This window comes from Rhinolophus sinicus, linkage group LG01 (assembly GCF_036562045.2).
Source record: "Rhinolophus sinicus isolate RSC01 linkage group LG01, ASM3656204v1, whole genome shotgun sequence".
In the NCBI taxonomy this organism is placed as follows: Eukaryota; Metazoa; Chordata; class Mammalia; order Chiroptera; family Rhinolophidae; genus Rhinolophus; species Rhinolophus sinicus.
In genome coordinates, this window is record NC_133751.1 from 62,639,990 (window position 1) to 62,660,814 (window position 20,825).

The 20,825-nt window shown below is 40.3% G+C and overlaps 1 protein-coding gene across 7 annotated transcripts in view; it reads right to left on the bottom strand.

The window, feature by feature from the left end:
• Positions 1–14,388: 14,388 nt before the first annotated feature.
• The window catches only part of GTF2E1 (general transcription factor IIE subunit 1), a 36,214-nt gene continuing 29,777 nt past the window's right edge, over positions 14,389–20,825 (bottom strand). For all 7 annotated transcript variants that reach the window (XM_019729638.2, XM_019729637.2, XM_074331415.1 and 4 more), the window contains one exon: positions 14,389–16,193. In XM_019729638.2, coding sequence (XP_019585197.2) covers positions 15,781–16,193 — 413 coding nt within the window. In that variant the 3' untranslated portion in view covers positions 14,389–15,780. The remainder of the gene's footprint in view (positions 16,194–20,825) is intronic.

Here is a 20,825-nt window from a genome sequence, read left to right on the forward strand (position 1 = left end):
TGGGAGAGAGTGGGACTGTCTTTTCCACGTGTGTATGGAGGGGCAAGTCGACAGCAGCGCAGAAAATAAATCAGACCAGTGGTGATAAGAAAGCACAGCAAACATTTTTCTTAACCAAGAGAAGTGAGAATTTATTCAATTCCATTTAATGGACTGCTTATTTATTGAGAACCTATTGGGTGCAAGGCCTGTGTGCTAAATGTCACTAAGGGGAGTAGAGCTTAGGAAAGAACACCTTTTTAATGTGCGTTTCGGTGTGGTGAAGTGTCCCTCAAATCTTTTTCCTTCTTTAACGGCAGCATCAAAGAGTGCAATCCACATCCGGGGTATTTAAAGAGAAAGGGCGATTACAGTAGTTGCGAAGTTGACTATGATTTAGGACTCTGGCAGCCAAGACCATCTGGAAATGAGGGCTTGATGACATCTCATCAGAGATGGATGTTTGTGCAAAATTCTTCTTGGGAAAATTAAAAAAGGATGCAGCTTCCTCAACACTGTTCCTTCTCTGTGTTTTATCTTAGGTCTTTAAGTCCTTGGTGACTTCACCAGGGACAGTTCCCAAAATAAATCCTGGGTGTGTTTTTTTAAATGCTTTTTACAATTGCATGAAAAAACAAAATCTATATTCCAGAGGTGCAAGAATTATGAAAGGGGCAAGTCCCTGGGCTCCTCTTTCTCCTGCTCTAACACACACTTCAGCCTGATCCACAGCTGGGACAAGGGACTCCAGGCAGACCTCTGTTAATTACCCCACAGACACCGCCCTTTGGCTTGCTTCAGCCCTCATGTTTTGCTAACTGGTTGATCCCGTTTTCTCTTTATAAATCTGTATGTTCTCCTGCGAGCACTCTGGAGCAGCAAAGGGAGAGAGCTGCCTGTTCCCCATCGGATCAGTTCATGTCTGGCTGGATCAGCCTCCCACCTCTCTGGCTGATTCATCAGGCTCAGTCTATTCAAACAGATGGGACTTCTATTTAGGTATTTTAATAACATGTATTTAAGATACCCTATTGAGAATCTGATCTGACAGAGGTTTGATGAAGTGTTGATGTGCTGAGAAACCAGGCTCACTAGGCAAAGAACTTCTTCCCAAACCAGGTAATTTGAATCAAATCAAACAAGTATTAACTGAGGGCTTAGTGTGTGCCAAGCCTTGAGTTAAGAAAGCAAGAAAAATACAATGCTTGGCAGGTGAGCCCTTGGAAGCTTTTTTCTCTGGGGAAAAATTATGCATGGATGGATTTTTGCAATTTTGTAAACATCTTTGACTGCCTGCTATGTGCAAGGGTAGCGGCCACACCTCTTTCATATCAAGCTTACATCAAACAATTCAAGAGAAGACAGCTCTTCATTGTCTCATGATGAGAAAAACAAAAGATCTAACATTTACTGAGCACCTACATTGAATGCTCTTCAATGCACCAGGCTCCTTCCTTGTTTGTTATTGCCCTATGTCTGAGTGATTCCACTCTCCCACTTTGCAGTGCTTTCCAAAATTGATCTCTCTTTTTTTAATGATCAAATCTGACCTTCTCCAAAAACCTTTTGCTTCCAACCCTTAGGCAATAATATATTTCCTTCATAGCCTTTACTGTTAATTACATATCTTTTGGAACTTCAATTTAGTACCTAATAGCTTATACTTTCTTGTATTGGTCTCTAATATTTCAGGTTGGTGAGACTTGGAATCATTATTAGTGTAAATTCTGTAAGGGTAAAGCTCCATTTATATTTGTTCAGTTAATCAAGATTTGTTGAGCACCTACTTTGCACCAAATCACCATTTAAGTGGAACAAACGTAAATTTAAAAAGATTGCTGCTCTCAAGGAGCCCACACATATATTTGCTACTCTGAAATGGAATCAGAACCTCTTTCTGGAAAGCACTTAGCAAAGTACCAGACACATATTTAAGTCTTCTATAAATGGACACTGTTATTAGTTATTATTTCTCTGAGACTGGATGGAAGAGTGGGAAATAGAGATAAGAACTGACAAAGGTAGTTACAATACAACTGTTAGGTTACTTTTGGAGGTATGTATCAGAATAAACAATCAAGGAGATTTATTGGCTTTTCCAACTGAAAAACTCCAGAGGTAGGATAATGATTGGTTATGATTCAACGAGAGCTTTGGCATTTCCTTGTCATTCTTTTGGTACTACTCTCCCCAGTGTTGGCTTTACCCTCAGGCTGGTAGCAGGATAATTGTAGTAATTCCAGGCTTCACATTTACACGTAACACCAGAGGAAGAAAGAAGCCATCTCTTCTGGTGGCTCTCTTAAAAGTGAGGAAACGTCTTTCCTCAAAGCCCCAGCAAACCTCTCTTCTCATTTTAGGGTACCAACAGTCACAGGCCTTTATCTCAACCAGTTTTTTGACCATGGAATGCCATGGATTGTTTGGTTTAGGCTAGGTTCCTGACCTGGCACTGGTAACAGGTTGAGATTATACCAGTGAGGATGGCCTGCTTACACTGTAGTAACAGCCAACTCCCATATCTCAGTGGATTAATACAGCAGAAGCTTCTTTCTTGCTCTCACTACATGACAGTGTCGGTCGGTTGGCAGGGGGAGCCCCACCATTATAATCCTTCTGGGACCCAGGCTGAGGCAGGCTTCATATTGACACATGCTTTAGCAATCCCTGCAGCAGGGTGAAGGGGACCTGGTGAACCACACACTGGCTCTTAAAGACTTCTGCTGGGAAATGACATTTTCACATTTTATTGGCCAAAGCAAGTCACATGGCCACACCTGCCTCAGCAAGCTAGGAAATGCAATCCCATCATGTATGTAGGAGAACCAGAATATTTATGAATGGCCCCAATTACTACTACCATGACCCTTGGCTCAATCAGGACCAACTGCACAGAGGACGAGAGCGCTAGCTCCCCCAGAAGCTCATGCGCTTCCTTGGGAAGAGCATCCCTTAGCGACACTCAGGCACTGTTAGAAGAGAGCAACGGAAGCGCCACAGGCAACTTTAATGTTTAGTATAGAAGTCGCATGAAGGCAAACTGATCTCAGACATGAAAGAAAGGTCATGAACAGATTGGTAAAAGCTGAAGAGGAGAGAAGCGACCCCTGTCGCCGTCTAGCAGGAAGGGCCCAGAGGAGAATAAGCAGCCGGCCTCACAGTGCATGAGTCAATACCTTTGGTGCTGCACGCCCCCGCCCTGGCATGGGAGCATGAAAAGCAGATTAGGAAGCTATGTGGGGACAATGGATGACTTGAGGGACTTTGTGGGAGGTCTTGGGATGTTAAAGTTGGAGAGTTGAAAAAGTCAAGGGGTTCTCAAACAGGCCGTGGGGCCAAAGTCATAATACAACCCAGAACCAGTCATATTCTCAAACTAGGTAAGTCTTTGAGAAATATCCTATCACAGTAACAGAATTGTGGCAGGTGGTACAGACAGATGAAATGGCGTCCAAATGATGGGAAATGGAGGACAGCCAATCTAAAACAGATACCAAAACAAAAATAAGGCCTTCTGTCCCACTGGGCCTACAGGTGTTAGAGAGAGGAGGTCTCCATGGGAGACGGGAGAGTGGGTTTGCACTGGAGCCATGTTTCTACTCAGGGGAGGCAACACCGTATGAAAGAAAGAAGTCTTCTAGATGAGCAGTCAGGAAGCGTGGGCTTGTGTCCCAGCAGTGACTATAAATATGACACGGGCAAGTCATCATAAATCCCTTTCGGCTTGTTTCCTCAGCTGAAGAAAGCAGGTGATAATGCTTCCTCTACTGTCCTCAGAGCTTTTTGCGCCGATCAAGTGAGACAGGAAAACTCTAGGTAATGACAGAGCCCTACATAAGTGTATGTATGGGATCCTGCCAACGATGCGGGTCAGTGGGAAGAGTTGAGGAAGTTTCTGTTGTAGGTGAGACGCTATCTCCCGCGAACTAGGGCCGAGAGGGAAAGACAGAGCAGAGATGAAGTGGGGGTGTCAGCGGGCTCTGGGCTGACAGGTATGGCCTAAGTCAAGACTTTTCATTGCAGGGGATGGAAACCCAACTCAAATTGGCCTCAGAATGAAATGTATTCACTTTCATAACAGAAATAATTGCCACGGTAAAAACGGCTTCAAATGTGGCAGGATTTGGGTACTTAAGTGTTGTAGTTGGAAATCATTCTCTCTCCATGTCCAGGGTCTGCCCTCCTCTGTGTTGGATTCACTTTCAAGCAGGTCATCCTCAAACAATAACAAAGTTTGTCCCCAGCGGCTCCCAGTTATGCTGGTTAGTTTAGTTACCTAGTAAGTAAGAGCGTTGAGTAGAACTCTCTACTCATTTTCTCATTTCAACCAAAATCCTGAATAAACTCTCAGGGTCCAGGCTGGATTATCTGAATCAATCGCTGTGACGGGCAACAACCTCAGCTGAACCACATGGATGGAGAGTCAGGGAGAACCGCAAACTATTGCGGAGCCAATGAAAACTACCCACGTCCTCCTTCCTAGGAAGTAGGCTTAAGGGGCTTGTTTCAGAAGTGATGATTGTGGAGAAGAGGATACAGAACAGAGAAGGGAAGAAAACCAAGGGAGAACTCAAAGGAGAGGTAGCGTAGCACTTAGTGGCGATAAGGCAAGTTTAAAACGGGACTTTACCAGGCACACTGGGGGATGGGGCGGTAGTGTCACAAGACTGGTGCCGAAACAGAGATCTGTCAGTCAAAACACAGTGAGGACATACTGAAAAATTCCCAAAGTGGCCCAATGCAATCCCTGAGAAATATTGCAGTCGTTCAGGAGGCAAAAGCCACTGCCACAGGCTTTCAGTTGGTTTTTGGCTTGGTACCTCGGCGTTTCTGTCCCTAACTGTTGGGGGTGAGGGAGGGAGGGAGGGAAAAGACTGGGTCCGTTTTGAAGGCGCTATACTAATGCAGGAGAGAGGGACATTTATGTCCACACCACTGCCATCATTTCATAGTTTAATGAGTCTCAGTGGGAAAATAACAAAGGAATTATCACTAAATTTACTGGAAGGTACAACCTGTCAAAGGGCTGTGACATGTGACAGACGCAGCAGGTAGGGCTCCTCCACCCACCCACTAAATATAAAGACCCACCCTGTCCTGCCTTTTCCCACCCTCCTACACACACATTATACCTGCACACAGGCACATAACAGCAGGGACGGATTCTCTGGGAACATTGTCAGAATCATTCTTTAGGCCTCCCAGGTACGTCAGTTCCCTGAAATGAAAAGCTGCCAGCCTCTTATTTTTGAAGCTGGTGGAATAGGGTTGATTATAGCCAATTTCACACTGAGCAAATATTTGTGAGCGCAATTTAGTTCTGGATCCATCCTCTGGATCTTAACAACCGCCATCACCACCACCCTTGATATTGGTACACTTCCAAGCATGTTCAAGCCGAAGGGCCTCACCTCATGTTTAAGCAAATGAAGATAGCCCACTCTGACCCTGGACTTACAGGCTTGACTGTGTGACAGAAAATTGGAAAAAAGATCACAGGCTCCTGGTTAGCTCTCTGGAAGGCCAGGAGGAGACCATGTTGTTGTGACTTAGAGTCTGAATCCCAGGAATGAAGATAAAGGGCAATTCAGAGAAGCTAATGCCTTCAGGAAAAGAAATCCAGGACCACTGAACTCTTCCCTCATACGCATGCCTCCTGTTACTCTGTCCTCTGACCAGGAAAAGCTCTCTGGTCACAAATCCTAGAGTTCTGGTACTCTCTGGTGATGCTCACAGACATCTTGGTAAAACGGCCCTGTCTACTCCCCAGTGAATGACAGTGATTATTGCACACAGTACTGAGAGAGGTATTACTTTAAAAAGAAATAGCACAGAAACATAGACTTATCATATGACCCAGCAATTTCACTCCTAGGCATGTACTCCCAAAATTAAAAACAGGTACTCAAATACTTGTACACGAAAGTTCATAGCAGCATTATTCACAGTAGCCAAAATGTGGAAACAACCTGTCCATCAAAAGCTGAACGGATAACAAACTGTGGTATAGACACACAACAGAATACTATTCTGCCATAAAAAGGAATGGAGTATTGGCACATGTTACAATGTGCATGAACCCCGAAAACATTATGCTAAGTTAAAGAAGCCAAACACAAATGGCCACATATTGTATGATTCCATTTATACAAAATATCTAGACTAGGTAAATCCATAGAAATCAGATTGGTGGTTGCCAAGGGTTGGGGAAAGGAGAGAATGGAGAGCAACTACTTAATCGGTACTGTTTTCTTTTGGGCCATGAAAATGTTTTGGAACTGGATGGAGATGGTGATTGCACAATTTTGTGAATGCACTAAATGCCACTGAACTGTTCACTTCAAAATGGTAATTTTATGTCACATGATTTCACAATAAAAAAACCTCCCCCTCCCAAAAAAAGGAGGGGGATACTGACTCAGAGGGCATATACCTTTGAGACAGGACAGGTAGCCGACAAAACTGACAGGCTACAACCAGAGGTGCCTCACTGGTTACATAAGTAGCAAATGACTGTATCCAGCACCTGCAGCTGGAGAAAAACGAGAACCAGTTTCATCCAGCAAGGCTGATCCCTAAGACCAGGGACCTGACCTTTAGCTAATTTTAATGTCATTTGCATTGCAGTTACTATGACTCCCATCATGCATCTGATGCCATGACAGTTCCAGAAGAACCAAATAAGGAAGAAGAGGCGGGATATGGAGGATCCCACTGCCCAGAGGGAGCAGATGAATGAACCACATCAGTGGATGTCACCAATTCCCTGCCCTGGGAGAGATAAACACCTCTGATCATGACTTCCTCTGTGCGACTCGTACTCTGAGTTCACCTGTACTTTCCTCTCACGTGTGTACTTTTTTTTTCTTTCACTAAATCACTTTCGCTTTCCTGCATTTGTCTCACTCTTGAATTCCTTCTTGTGTGGGACAAGAACCCAGTCACCACTGCTCTGGGTTGAGTCCTGTCTTGGATGTCCCCACAAGCTTCCAGGGAGACCTTTATCCCCTTATTCCCTCCCTTCTTTCTGTCTGAAGGTATAGGTGGATCAGCCATTATATGACCATGAAGCAACAAACATTTGACAAGAATAGCTGAGCATTAAAGACAAAAGGAAGCTGGGTCTTTGACGTCATGAAGGAAACCACTGTATAATCAATTTTGAGACAAAACTCCTAGTTGAAGAAATAGCACCATCTTTGTTCTTTACAAATTTCCTCTTTTAAAGAATGACCTTAGCATAGACTAAGCGAAGAAATTCACATGTAAGTCCTGGGTTAACTGTACTTGCTACATGTACTTTGGGTGAGGTGGTTCCACCAGTTGCTGGGAAAATGCCCTTGGGACACAGACCAGCACTCACCATCTGCAAGCATCCCAAACAGGAAGATAATGAATACAAAATGGCATCACAAACATTAGGTACACAGTAACGACAGAAGCTGAAAATAAGTCTTTTATATAAAGGCCATATTTAGTCTTGGCCTGAATAAACACCACTAGTTATCCGTTCACTATGTATTGATGACTACCTACTACTACATGCTAGGCACTGAGACAGAGGTCGGAGCCCAGAATACGACAACAAGCACGAAACAGAAAGTCTCTGCTTTCATGGAGCTTATGGAGACACCGGCGATAAACACGTAAGCAATTTCTCATACACTATGTTAGCATAATGCACACAGAGCAACACAGAGCTTCCAGCTCTCCTCTGATTTAGGGTGGGCTCTTAGCCCGTCCATCTCTGGCCTGGCTTCGCAGGGGGCTCAGGAGCGAGCAGCACTGTCGGCCCTCTGGGATTAAAAACTTCTCATTCCCTTACCACTACTACTGACGTTCTCCCTACGTCTCATCCTACTTCAAGAAACAAACGCAAAAACCCACCGTAGCCCAACCATTCCTACCCCTAAAAGGGGAAAAATTAAACCAGAAGCAAAATCCATTCTTGTCACAAGAACAAAGAGCCAACAAACAGAACAGTCTACCTTTCCCGTAGAGGGTGGGGGAGGCGGGTGGGCACAGCATTCAGATCAAAACCTTGTCCATGAGGAAAAATGCAAATCATCACTAAGTACAATACATGCAACTCTGGCACCTGAAGAAAATGCCCTCGACTAGTGCTGTCCAATAGAAATATAATGTAAGCTGCAAATGTGAGCCATATATGCAATTTTAAATGTTCTAATAGCCACATAAAAAGAAATAAAAAGAAGCAGGTGAAATTACTTTCAGTAGTATATTTCCTCTAACCCAACATTTCTACAGAATTATCTTTTCAACACATAATCAATATAAAAACTATTAAGATGTTTTACATTCTTTATGCTCATACAGAGTCTTCAAAAATTGGTATTTTACATTTATAGCACATCTCAGTTCGGACTAGATACATTTCAAGTATTCAAATACCACATGTGATTAGTGGCTACCTTACTGGACAGCGCAACCCTAGAGTTCATGACTCTTTCCCCTTCTTAATTCCCTTTTCCATGAGCATTCAAGCTAATGGCTCCCCAAAAATTGAAGTTTCCTGCATTCTCATTGGCTGTACCCAAGAAGCTATATTCTGGCACCCTCTACTGTTAGTCCTGGAGACACGGCCCTAGGTACCCTGAAGATAATTAACTGATTAAGAAAATATACATATATTTGCAATTCAGGCAGAACAATATGATCAGCCTTGATGGAAAAAGGGCTGTGTTCACCTAGTGTCAGTTCATCCGTCCTTTCATCCACTCAACATAGATTGAGAGTCTACGATGTACCAGAATTCATTTGATATGCTGGTATCCTGCCCTGAGGGAGCTTACAGTCTTTGGGGGTAAAGATGGATAGATAAAAATAAGAAATAAACAAGTTCATGTTAGATAGCAATTTTGCTGTAAAGAAAAGGAAATAGGAAAATATCATAAATGGGAGAGATTTACTTTAGACAGGGCAGAGAAGGCCTCTCTGTGGTGGCGGTTAAGCTGAGAATGAAATTAGAGACAAGAGTGGAGAAGACTGTTTTATGCAGAGAATAGGTTAGGGAAGAGACCTAAGGCAGGACAAAGCTTGGCATATTTGCGAAACAGACAATGTCAAATTGGTGAGAGAGTAGTTAACAAGGAAAAGAACAGTAGGAGACCTGGTCAAGTGGTAGCCAGGGGCCAGACCACTTAGGGTTGGAAAAAAGGGTAAGGAATTTAGATGTTATTCTAAGGGGAGGGAAAAAAACCCAATGAAGGGTTCTCAGGGGGTGGGGGATGTTGTTGGGAGATGATCATCTGCTTTACATTTTTAAAAAAATCCTTCTTTGTGTGGAGAATGGTCAAAATCCCTGGGGATGGGGGGTGTCTAGAAGCAGAGAGGCCAGTTGAAAGGCTGCCATAGCCGAGGTGAGCGTTGATGTGGCTTGGAGCAGGTGAGGCATAGTGAAAGCAATAAGAAATCAGATTTGGAATATATTTTAAATTTATCAGCAAGTCCTGTTAGCTCTACCTTCAAAATTAGATTATATAAATTAGATTGTATTTTGAGTCTGACAGGACTTGCTGATGAATTGGATGGGGGATGAAAACAAGAAATCATAGCTTTTGGCTTGAAATGGTGGTGCCATTTAATGAGATGGGGAACTGAAACAAGAACAAAATCTGGCCCTCCTCCTGTATTTCCAATCTTGATAAATGGAACCGCCATCCAGTCAGAAACCTGAGCTTTATCCAAGGCACTTCCCTATCCAGTCACCAGATTCATGAATTCTAACTCTCCAGAGTTTCTCAAATCTGTCAGCCACCGACATGGACGATTTTTTAGACAAAATTATTCACCATTGAAATGGCCTTACTCATCTCCAGGTTTAAACACCAACCCACTATCAATGCTGCAAATTGTCCCCCTGCTTAAAACTCTCCAACAATGTTTTTGAAGGGCAATTTGGCAATATCTATCAAAGTTTAAAATGGACATGTCCTTTGACTGGCTCTCTTTATGATTCTATAGAATCATAAAAACTACTCAGAGAATGAAAATGTGAGGGTAATTCATAATAGCATTTTAACAGTGAAAAACCGGGCACTTACCTAAATGCCGTTCAATAAGGAAATCATGACACAAACCATCACACAACTATACTGTAATATTCTACCTAGCCCTTACTTTAAAAATTGAAGCAGATCTAAATATATTAATATGGAAAGATCTTCACCTTTTTAAAGATACTTTAAAAGCAAATGGCAACGTGTATGTGACTGCATTTATTTAGAAAGCATCGCAATATACCTGTGGGTGTTTGTGCACGTCCCTTCTGAAGGCCTGGACAAGGTCTGAGATTACACCCACTAAACTATTGACAACAGTTACCTCGGGGTAGTGAGATGGGGATGGGCCAAGTGGGGAGTATGCATTTTTTACTGTATGTACTTCATTGGATATATTTTTCAAAAATTAACACATTCATATAACAACCAAAAAAACTGTATGACCATTTTGTATGCCTTAACATTGATTCAAGGCACTTTAGGACGGGGCACCAGCCTCTTTCCAGACTGCTTTCTCAGACTCATTTACACTCAGTAGGCAATAATGTCCTTTTGTGTGATGGGAAACGTGGGTTGATTGTTGAAACGGGGTCGTGTCCGAGGCCTATCTGCTTTGCAACTAGAACAGGCAGCCTCTGGTACTCAGGACGGGAAGCTTTTTCTCAAGAGAACCTAAGATACTTGTTTCTTCCTCTGAGGACTCACCAGAATCATTTCATGCCTTTAGCTCTTCAAAGAAGTGGTAAAAGTTCATGACTCTTTCCCCTTCTTAACCCTTTGGCTTTCCATGTTTTAAGGGCCCCTGTACTTATTTTGTTCAGTTTATTTTGCTTCTTTCATCATATAAAAAGCCAACAGAATAGACAGCAACTTTACCAAAGTGACAGCTTCTTTCTGAAAAATCTTCCTTTTCCCAAGAGATTTTTAGATACTGTTTGAAAAAACAAAGTGATAGTAGCCCAGCTTGGCTAGGGATAACACATGAGAAATAGCTTCGGTGGAAACAAAATGCTAAACAAATACAAGGAGGAATTATACCAATTTCTAAATGCTAAAGATTTTTGTATTTGTTTTTGATTGTCATGTCTTAGTTACTTTTTTAAAACTCAGGAATAAAGAGCAAAAGGAAGTACATATGTTAAGTCTTTCTATTGTGGTCCTGGCTGGGAATCTTGCCATAAAGCCAACTGGTAGGAAAAAAAATGAACTGCTCTTTCCAATCTTATTCCCATTCAGTGTCCAACTCTCTCAAAACAGTACCAAAAGAGAGTAATGAGAAATTCAATTATTTCCTCCTAAGTCATTCAGATGATTAGAAATGAAGTACCTTAGCAAGATAGGAAAAGAGAAACTTAATTAGCAATTGTTTATTCTATGGTTTGCTACATTCTAAATCCTAAACATGCCACCTACACTAGTCCCTCAACTAAAATATCCTTCACTTGATTTGAATTGCGTAGCACATCAGAGGACTTTTTCGGGTTTTTTTTTTAGTTATTATTATTTGGCCTCATTTTAAAATGTATTACTTCCATAAATATCAGAGCAGAAGGGAATCATTGGCGATCCTACCATAATCCTCTCATTATCGACAGGGGAGAAACCAGCCCAGAAAGATTACATTAGGTAACAGTATCACAGCGCGTGTCTACCTAACTGGAGCTGGGGCTAGGATCTAGTCTCCTGACTTCTAGGCCATGGCAAATTGGATATTTTCTTTTAATCATTTAAACTTAATACTCCTAAAGGTATTGTAGGAAAAAAGAGCATCTAAATAAAAAGGCTTCAACTTCAAGGACAGACAGAATGAAAGCAGTTTCTATCAGATACAAGGTTATGGATCACCCGGGGCCAGAGCTGTGTATATATCAGTTTACTTATAACAAAGGAGGATGAATAAGACTTTTTCAGTGCAGTGGGAAGAGAAAAAAGTTCCTTTTAAAGCCACAGTTAACCTCCTACATCGACTCCGAGAGGTGGGGAGATGGCTTCTTGGTTAGGGAACCATCGTGATAGGCCACTCTGGATACAATAGGCGCTTTCAAGGCACTGTTTGAAATAGGAATCAAATAAAGAACGAAGTTATTTTCTCTAATACATTTGTAACTTTCCAAGGCCTTTAGAAAGGGTTGATGAAGAGAAGGAAAACGGGGAGCTGAAATTTTAGTAAGATTTAAAGCCAGGATTCTACTTGAGATGTAACTTGTGAGAAAGGGTGAAGACTCCTGAAGAACAAGGACATAGACGACCTACACTTATATACCTTGATTACGCAATCCTGAGACAATAACCCTCCTCGTTGCCTGTCCCCTGCCCGGTACTATAAAAATTTCGGTGAAGATCTGTTACACAGCCTTACATCAGGGGCACCGTGGGAGCCAGTATAGGTGGTTCAGAGGAGCAGTGGAGAAGCAGGGAGGTAAGCACCCCACCCCACAAAATAAAGAAATGATACTGAAGAAGTATTCCATGATGTCAGGATAAAAATGGTCTATTTAAATCTTAGAGGACAGTGGAAAGGTTGGGACAGCTGGGCAGTAGAGACTTGAGCTATACTTAAATATAGCCAACCTCAGCGACGAGTTACTGACCAGCCCTTATTATAGGCTGTGGGTGGTAACAACTCCAGCCATTCTGAGGTCAACACACTGTGACTACAGATAGTGACCAACCTTGGATGTGAGTCTGACCTTCCTAGAGCTTCAAAGGCTGCTAATTGGCAGGGCTCCCAATTTGGGTCATTATACAACTGACTGGCTTTTCTCACCAAAATATTGAGCCAATCGACAGACATAAACCTGTCAAAGTAATTTCAAACTCTATTGAGACATTACATATGTTAGCAAAATATGGGGGCAATGTACAAAATTTTACACATTAAGTTATGTTTTCCTACCGTGTTTCCCCGAAAATAAGACCAGGTCTTTTATTAATTTTTGCTCCAAAAGATGCATTAGAGGGTATTTTCAAGAGATGTCTTATTTTTTCATGTACAACAATCTACATTTATTCAAATAGTTATGTCATCTTCTTCTGGAACATTGTCATAATGTACTAAATGTGTCCGTCTGGTTGACGTTCTAAACCGGGGCTTATTTTCGGGGTAGGTCTTATTTTGAGGGAAACAGGTATTAATTTTGAGTATAAATTCAGAGATGTTTATCTAAAGAAATGATAAATCCAGGATTTAAAAAAGGTGCACCTAAAAATCCTAGCTTTAACATGAAAAGCTTGCTTTTGTCTCTCTATTTCTTTAATTCTACCAGGTATTTTCTACATGAACTTCTTTAAACGTCCATTTGATTGTTTTTCCAAAATGGGAATATCTTTTCTATTATAACACATAAGTCCACTGTAATTCTCAACTCTAATTATATATATCTTTGTATACATAGATCTACCTCATAGGTTATAAAGATCAAATGGATCAATATATATAAAGCAGTTAGTGTCTAGACACATATATTAGCTACTTTTTTCTTTACACATACACACACATAGAAAACTTAACATATTACGAATATATTTTCCTATCAATACATTCTTTGTAATGGCTACATGGCTTCTTGGAAAAATAATTTAATTTCCAATTAATGCATATTTAATATATCCATGCATCTGTCTATCCTATTTCAAACCCTGCTGCAATAAATACACCTATTCATACTTCTGTCTTCACTTTTGATGTTTTTCCATAACATAAATTCCACACACACACACACACACACACACACACACACACACACCGGTGGAAAAAGTACGAGGCCTTTGAAGTATGCTCATACATATAACAGAGGAAAAAATGAAGTCTGGAGACTGACAAGGAACAGCCAACGAGGTAAGGAAAACCAGGACAGTGTAATGCCTAGGGTACTAAATGGAAATGTTTCAAGGAGAAAGAAGTTGACAGCATTAAATACTGAAGAGCAGCCAAAGAAATTGAGGAATAAAGTGCTGTTAGGTGGGACAATTAAGACTGGAGAAAGCTGTTTCAGTGTAGAAATAGGGCAAAAGCCAGACTGCAAGAGGGAGATAAGAGAAATATGTAAAAAGTCTATGTGCTTCTTTAAGCAGTTGGTAGATAATGGGAAAGAAAAATACAACACTAGCTTTAGGAACTACAACATCAAGTTAGATTCAAGTAAAAAATAGCAAGAAACATTCATTGAAATAAAGAGCTGACAGTTTACCTACAACTATGTTTTAAAACTTAACATCTGACTACTATTTTATTTAAATGAACTTTGTTCTAGAACTATGAAAGTGTGAAAAACAATGTTTAAAAGTTGAATAGTCCACGTATACATTCTTAAAGCAACTCACTGCCAGAAAAAGTCTGGACCACATATAATTGCATCTATTATTTAAAATATGACTAATAAGAGAAAAAAGTCTGACAACTTTTTTAATGGGAAGAATATTCATTTTAATTATGCTCCAAGATGTTACAGAGCTGGGAATTAACAATTTTCAGTCAGTATAAAACAGAGTTGTCAATATTCAGTCATTAATACAATCCCAGTAAATGAAACATCACTTCATACAAGGCTCAGATACTCTAAAAGCTATCTTAACTTCACACATGTACTGTAAAATGATAAATACTTAAACATTACAATGCAAGGGAAAATATTACAAAAAATACAATTGTTATAGATCCTTGTATGAAAGTTCCTTGCTTTTAAAGTTCTGCCTTAGGGCATAATACCATGCTACATATCAGAACCAACGATAAACTATGTTCCTTGAGGTTACAATGATCAACAACATACTGGATATCCTCTAAAATACCATGTCTGACAACAATTGAAAGAGACACAAAGGAGGCCTTCGATGACGTTGAGAGAAAAAGAGGGAGTGACCAATTGTTATGCGCTGATTTCTGCTGGAATGGCCTCATTCAACAACGTAAAGCACTGTGCAGAGGAAAAAGAAGGGGACCAGTTGCACCTTTCTGTAAAGGATTTCCAAATCAGCACAAACTCAGGCAATTCTAAAAGGCACTGTTTCCAACGCCTACCACTCTTCAACCTTTTACATGGACTCCTGTCCTATGTTCGTGTTTTTTTCTAATTTCTTCATAAGGGTTTACCAAGGACCCTTTCTGTTTCCATCATCCAACACACAAACCAAAAGCCAGCAAGCAAAACAACAGGATCTACCTGTTAGATCAGTTCTAAAGACACAAGGTTTGGTTAGATGTTAAGCAGGAGATGTAGGCTTAGCCACGCCGCTTCCGCACACACTGCCAGCTCCCCTGACTCATTGTCTCCATTCTCAATTGCGAGGCAATATGAAGTTTTAAGATTGTTTTTTTCCCTCATCAATCATTTGCTGTTGGCAAACTGCTTTGGTTGGCAGCAATATGAGGAATTGTTTGGAATGCTTGGTCAGAATAGATAAAATAATGTGATCGGTGAATTATTGTAACCTATCACACTGGGCTTCTGCAGGCAGACGCGAAGAATTTACCTTACAGACGTCCCTCGCTTATTTCAGAAGGGAAAAAAAAAATGTCTTAAGAAGGAAAGGAAAAAGATTAGCTAAGAAAATTTTAATACTGTAGTAATAGCAAGAAAGGGAAGGCTTGCAGCCAACCTACCTTGCTGTGAAGTTTCTGGAATAAAAATCAAACTTTCTCTCCCATTATTTGTTGCACAAGATTAACAGTCACTTTACGTCAAAGAGGGGCAGAAAGCCACTTAAATACTTTTCTTCAAAGATAGGAAATTTCTTTTGGGAATGAGCATTAGAGAAAGGAGGAAACAGTAGGGAGAGCTCACTCAAAGAGGTCCTCAAACATGCGTTGTCCCATTGCTATGTAAGCTTCCTTCTCCTCTGGTGTCATCTGTGCCACCAGCTCTGGTCGCTGGCTCACTTCGCTGTAGGAGAACGGACGACCAGCCACCATAACAATGGGGTCATCTGCTACTTCCTCAAACTCGTCATCCTCCTCGTCCTCTTCCCGATGATGCAGAGCCACAGCGGCTGGACGGGGCGGGGAGTCATCATCTGATTCACTGGTCTCACTCTCGGAGTCAGTGGTCACAGGCGCCGCTGCCCCCACTGAGACTGCCATGGCAGAGGGGGTCTTCTTCTCGTGAATGAGCAGGGCTCGCATAACCTCCTCATTATCATCCGGCCCTGTGCGGCCTTCCTCACGGTCTTGGAACGCATCTATATCTATACCACCTGGGATGAAAAACCCAGACAGTCAACATCTTTAAATATAAAAGACATTCCCTTAAAACTAATAAAATATTTTAATATGTTATGTTTAAATATACGATAATAGTATACAATAACACTGACTTCACTGGCTCCAGTTTTGAGCTGCTGTGCAGAATATATTCAAAATGTTTCTCACAACTTAAGTAGCATCAAGGTTAAGTACGTGGGTTTTAAGAGTACGATAGCCTGGTTGAATCCTGATTCGTTTACATGTGAGCTGTACCATCTCGGTCAAGTTATTTAGCTCTCAACTTCAGTACCTTTTTCTGTAAAAGGGGATGATAAAGGCATCTACCTTCTAGGGCTCTGGGTGAGAGCATGTAAAATAATGTCTATAAAGGACAAAGTATAGCAGCTGGCATAACAGGAAATCAAAACATGGCTCCTCATTTTGCTCAGCATAAAAGCGAGAGGCTTTACAATGGCCTATCAGGTCTTACGTTACCTGGAACTCCTCCCGCCCACCTGCTCTCTCTTTTCCTTCTCCTTGTTCATTCTGTTCCAGCCACAGTAGCTTCCATGGTATTTCCTGTCCACACCACACACAATCCTACCTCAGGGCCTTTACTGCCTCTTCCCTCTGCCTGAGATATTTTTCTTCTAGATATCTATACATCTAACTCCCTTATGTCTTTCATGTCTTTACTCAAATGTCACCTCTTAATTTACCTCCACCCCTATGTTCCCAAAGCTCTATTTTTTCCCATCGCACTGATTTTCTAACATAATAACTTATATCTATTGTTTCTGTCACCCCCTTTCCCACCATGTAAGTTCTCCACAATAGATATTTGTCTTGTTTATTCTGTGATAGAATAGAATAGAGCCTATCACCTGCTAGGCATTGAGTAAATATTTGATGAATGAGTGAATAAAAGGCAGTTTTATCTTCCTGAAGCAAACTAAGCATACTTTGATCTCTTTATGAAAAGGAATCTAGGATCACGAATGAAGCATCTCTCATCACACATCACTGTGTGTACACATGTTGCTTGATATATTGAAGATGAAAAATTTAAGACAAACACTTGTATTCTGTGTTCAGAAAATAATACCAAATATACTGCCGTTTAAAATATATAACAGGATTAAACATGTTATCTGGAACTGACTCCTTGATTCAAATTTGACTCTTAACGCTTTTTAGCTGTGTGTTTTTAGCCAAGTACTTCATTACTCTCTGCTTCAACTTTCTCAAGTGCAAAAAGGGGAAAAACACAATAGCATCTACCTCACTGGATTGCTGTGGGAATTAAGTGCATATCTGTGACGAGCTTAGAGTAGGCCTGATCCTTAAAACAATGTTATTTATCATAATCATCATCATCATCATAAGGCTCAGAAATGGTCAATTCTGACTACGGATGAAATGAAAGCATCTTCTCATTAACATATTACAATGGATTAGCTGAAACTCTGGACATTTTTAAATGTACAGAACTCCTAAGATGAGCTATTGGGCAAATAAGAGAATGGGAACAGGAATTAAGAAGTTAAAATTTTAGGTCAAACAAAACAGGCTTTTGACAACCTGGAGGTAAAAATGAGAATTAAAATTAAATTTAAGTACTTTAAAACACTGCCAAAGGCTGAAGCTCCTCCCGAGGGCCCTTATTGCCAACACAGTAATTCAACAGAAAAAGACAAGAAATACATTCAAATCTCTAAGGCAATCATTGCTTCTTGAAAAAATTTCCAAATAACTTAATATTACCAACATAGGATTCTGATTTATGTTTAAAGTAAATATAAAATTACAGGGAAAGCAGTTTAGTTTTGTAAACTAAATGAAAAGATTTAGTATCTAAAAGATTTCTGATAAGCGTCTAGTGAGATATGGGGAAAAAAAGGAATTATTCTGTTATAAAGACAAAAAAAATATATGGAGAAATGAGTAAATCTCTGTATGGTAAAGTTGAAACACTATTTCTAGGAACAGTCTTATTTAATAGAGCTATAAATTACAAAGAAGATATATACTGGAAAATTGTCAGGTTCATTGATGCTACTAATATTTTAGCAATATTTAGGAATATTCCTAAATGTCTAAAGCAATCTGGGTGCTTAAAGGCCAAGCTGATAGCAAAAAATACATAGGAAGAAGGTTGTGTAAGTGAGCAGAAAAGTGATAGGTTATCCTGGCAAGTGTAAGAAAATCTGCCTATGAAAAATAATCTAAAATATACTGAAAGACGTGGTCCAAGCTATCAGATACAGGCAGGACAGGGTAGTTCAAAAACCCCTGTACATGTTTCTAAAGTTGTTATTCTTAATATGCTTCCAGAACCAAGACAACAAACAGAGTGTCAGGTAAAAACCAGAAAGATATTGGAAATAAAACTCAAATCATTAATGATGAATCCATGCATGAACAGCATGGATTGTTCCGGTCAGTAGGTCTCAAGCAAAGAATATTATGATTGGAGATTGTCCAGAAAAAAAAGAGATTAAAATAAAACAAAAACTATAGGTGGAGGAGGCTTAGGGGAAGAAGACTATTTGTAAGGAGAGTAGAATCAAAAGAAATTAGAATCTGATATAGTAATGAGGACATGACTAAGTTCTATAAAACTCTGAAAGATATTAAAATGACTTGAAATCTGAAGAAAATTTAGGACAAATAAGACTCAATCCACACATTCACTGGATAGAACCTATTCTACTATCATAAAACTTAACAAACACAAATTTAGACATGACAGCATACTATCCAATTTTATATAAAAAGAAATATTCACAAAACTTAATTGGGTAGACTAGATGATTTATTTAAGGCCCTTGTGATTCAAATTCTATCATTCTAGGAATTGTAAACATCGAATGTTAGGCTTATAAGCCTAATTGTTTATAATACTGGCTAACAATAGTTTTATTCAATTTTGCTTCTAAGTTCAAAGAAAAGAAGGTTTGGTTGCTTCAAGAACAGGCAAGAAGCCAAGTTGGGGAAATAAACCTATTAAATAGCTGACAGCCTAATTACCATACAATCTAGAACAACTTGAATCAAAATAACTAAACATTTTAGCCAAGCTAATCAGTGGGAAGGAGGGAGAGTGAAGTATGTTTACCAAAACACAAATTTTCTTTCTGATGGAATTAAAACACCAAAGAGAATCACACTAGAGGTATCACCTGCTTTTATCAGCATTACTGAGCTCCACACTACTTTTATGATTCTTAGCATACGCAGTAAAGAAATGATAATTATAAGGGAAAAGAGGTCAGTAAAAAGGCCAAAAACCAAGTGGTTTTCAGTTACTAATTCTTCACCATCAAAAAACCAAACCCAGGTGACATGCTAATAGTGATACTCAAAGGTATGTAGATTCTAACGCTGATGAAATCCAACCAGAGGTTCACACCCCCTCCTACCCTGCTTCCTAGTTTCTGAGAAACCTTTGTCCAGTCTTAACCTCCCATTTTCTATGTGCTTCCAAATCATCATCCCCCAAATCTGTAAGTCCAATAACTTAAGACTAAAATTTAAAAAGTAAAATCTTGCAGTTCTCAAACTTATGATTATTAAGCAATTCTTAACCCTTTAGTGCTCAAAGAGATTGCTAAAATCATCTAGTATGAAGTCTCACCAATCTTCTTGAATGGTGAGTATCCTTGATCTTTCACTCAGGTGGTATCTTTCTATAAATTTCAAGTAGCATAAATTCCTTGGTATTTATGAGACAACATTAAAAAGTTTGGACTAGTGTATAGTCATAGCTTCCAATTCAAAGAAATAAAAATGCACATAAATTAGGGCAACAAGAAAAAAGAAGAGATGAATTTGGCCTTGAACACATAGCAGTTTTCCAAGAAATTGAGAGAAAGAGATGGCAATTTCTTAAATCTACAAATGGAGATTTAGGAGGAGTTCAACATGGCAGCATAGGAAGATCCTGACCATAGCTCCTCCCAGACACAACAAATCTACAACTACATATGGAATAATTTCCTCTGAAAAAACACCTGAAAACTGGATGAACAAACCCTCTGCAAAAAGGATAAGAGGGCAGCATAAAGATGGGCAGGAGGCAGAGACATCGTCTGCTAAAAAAACAAAATAAAACAAAACCAAGGTACAGAGATCAACACTTGGGAGGAATCCCCCAAAATACACAACTTTTTCTCTGAGGAGTGAGGGGTTTGTGCTCCATATGAGGCACCTCAACCGTTAGATCCTGCAGAGAAGAGATGAACCCCCATAACCTGGCTTTGAAAACCAACAGGGATTATGTCCAGGAAATCCACAGAACTGTAAGGAACAGAGACCTGCACTCAAAGGACTTGTGCGCAATCTCACCTGCCCTGAAAAACAGTATAAAAACACCAGTTTGATAAGCACTGAAACCATATACGAAGGAAACCCACCTACTAATCTGAAAGCTGGAGCGACAGAAAACTGTTGGGACATTCCCCAGGAATGGAGACACTGGTGGGCCCCATTTCTATCATCCCATACTACCTTGCTAATGTTGGTACTGGCAGGCGCCATTTTGCACGTCTCATTCTAACCCGTGAGCACAAGTGGGCCTGCCCTGCTGAGAGCCCTGATTATCCTCAGGCCACGGCTGATGCATGTTATAGCCAGGCCAGGCC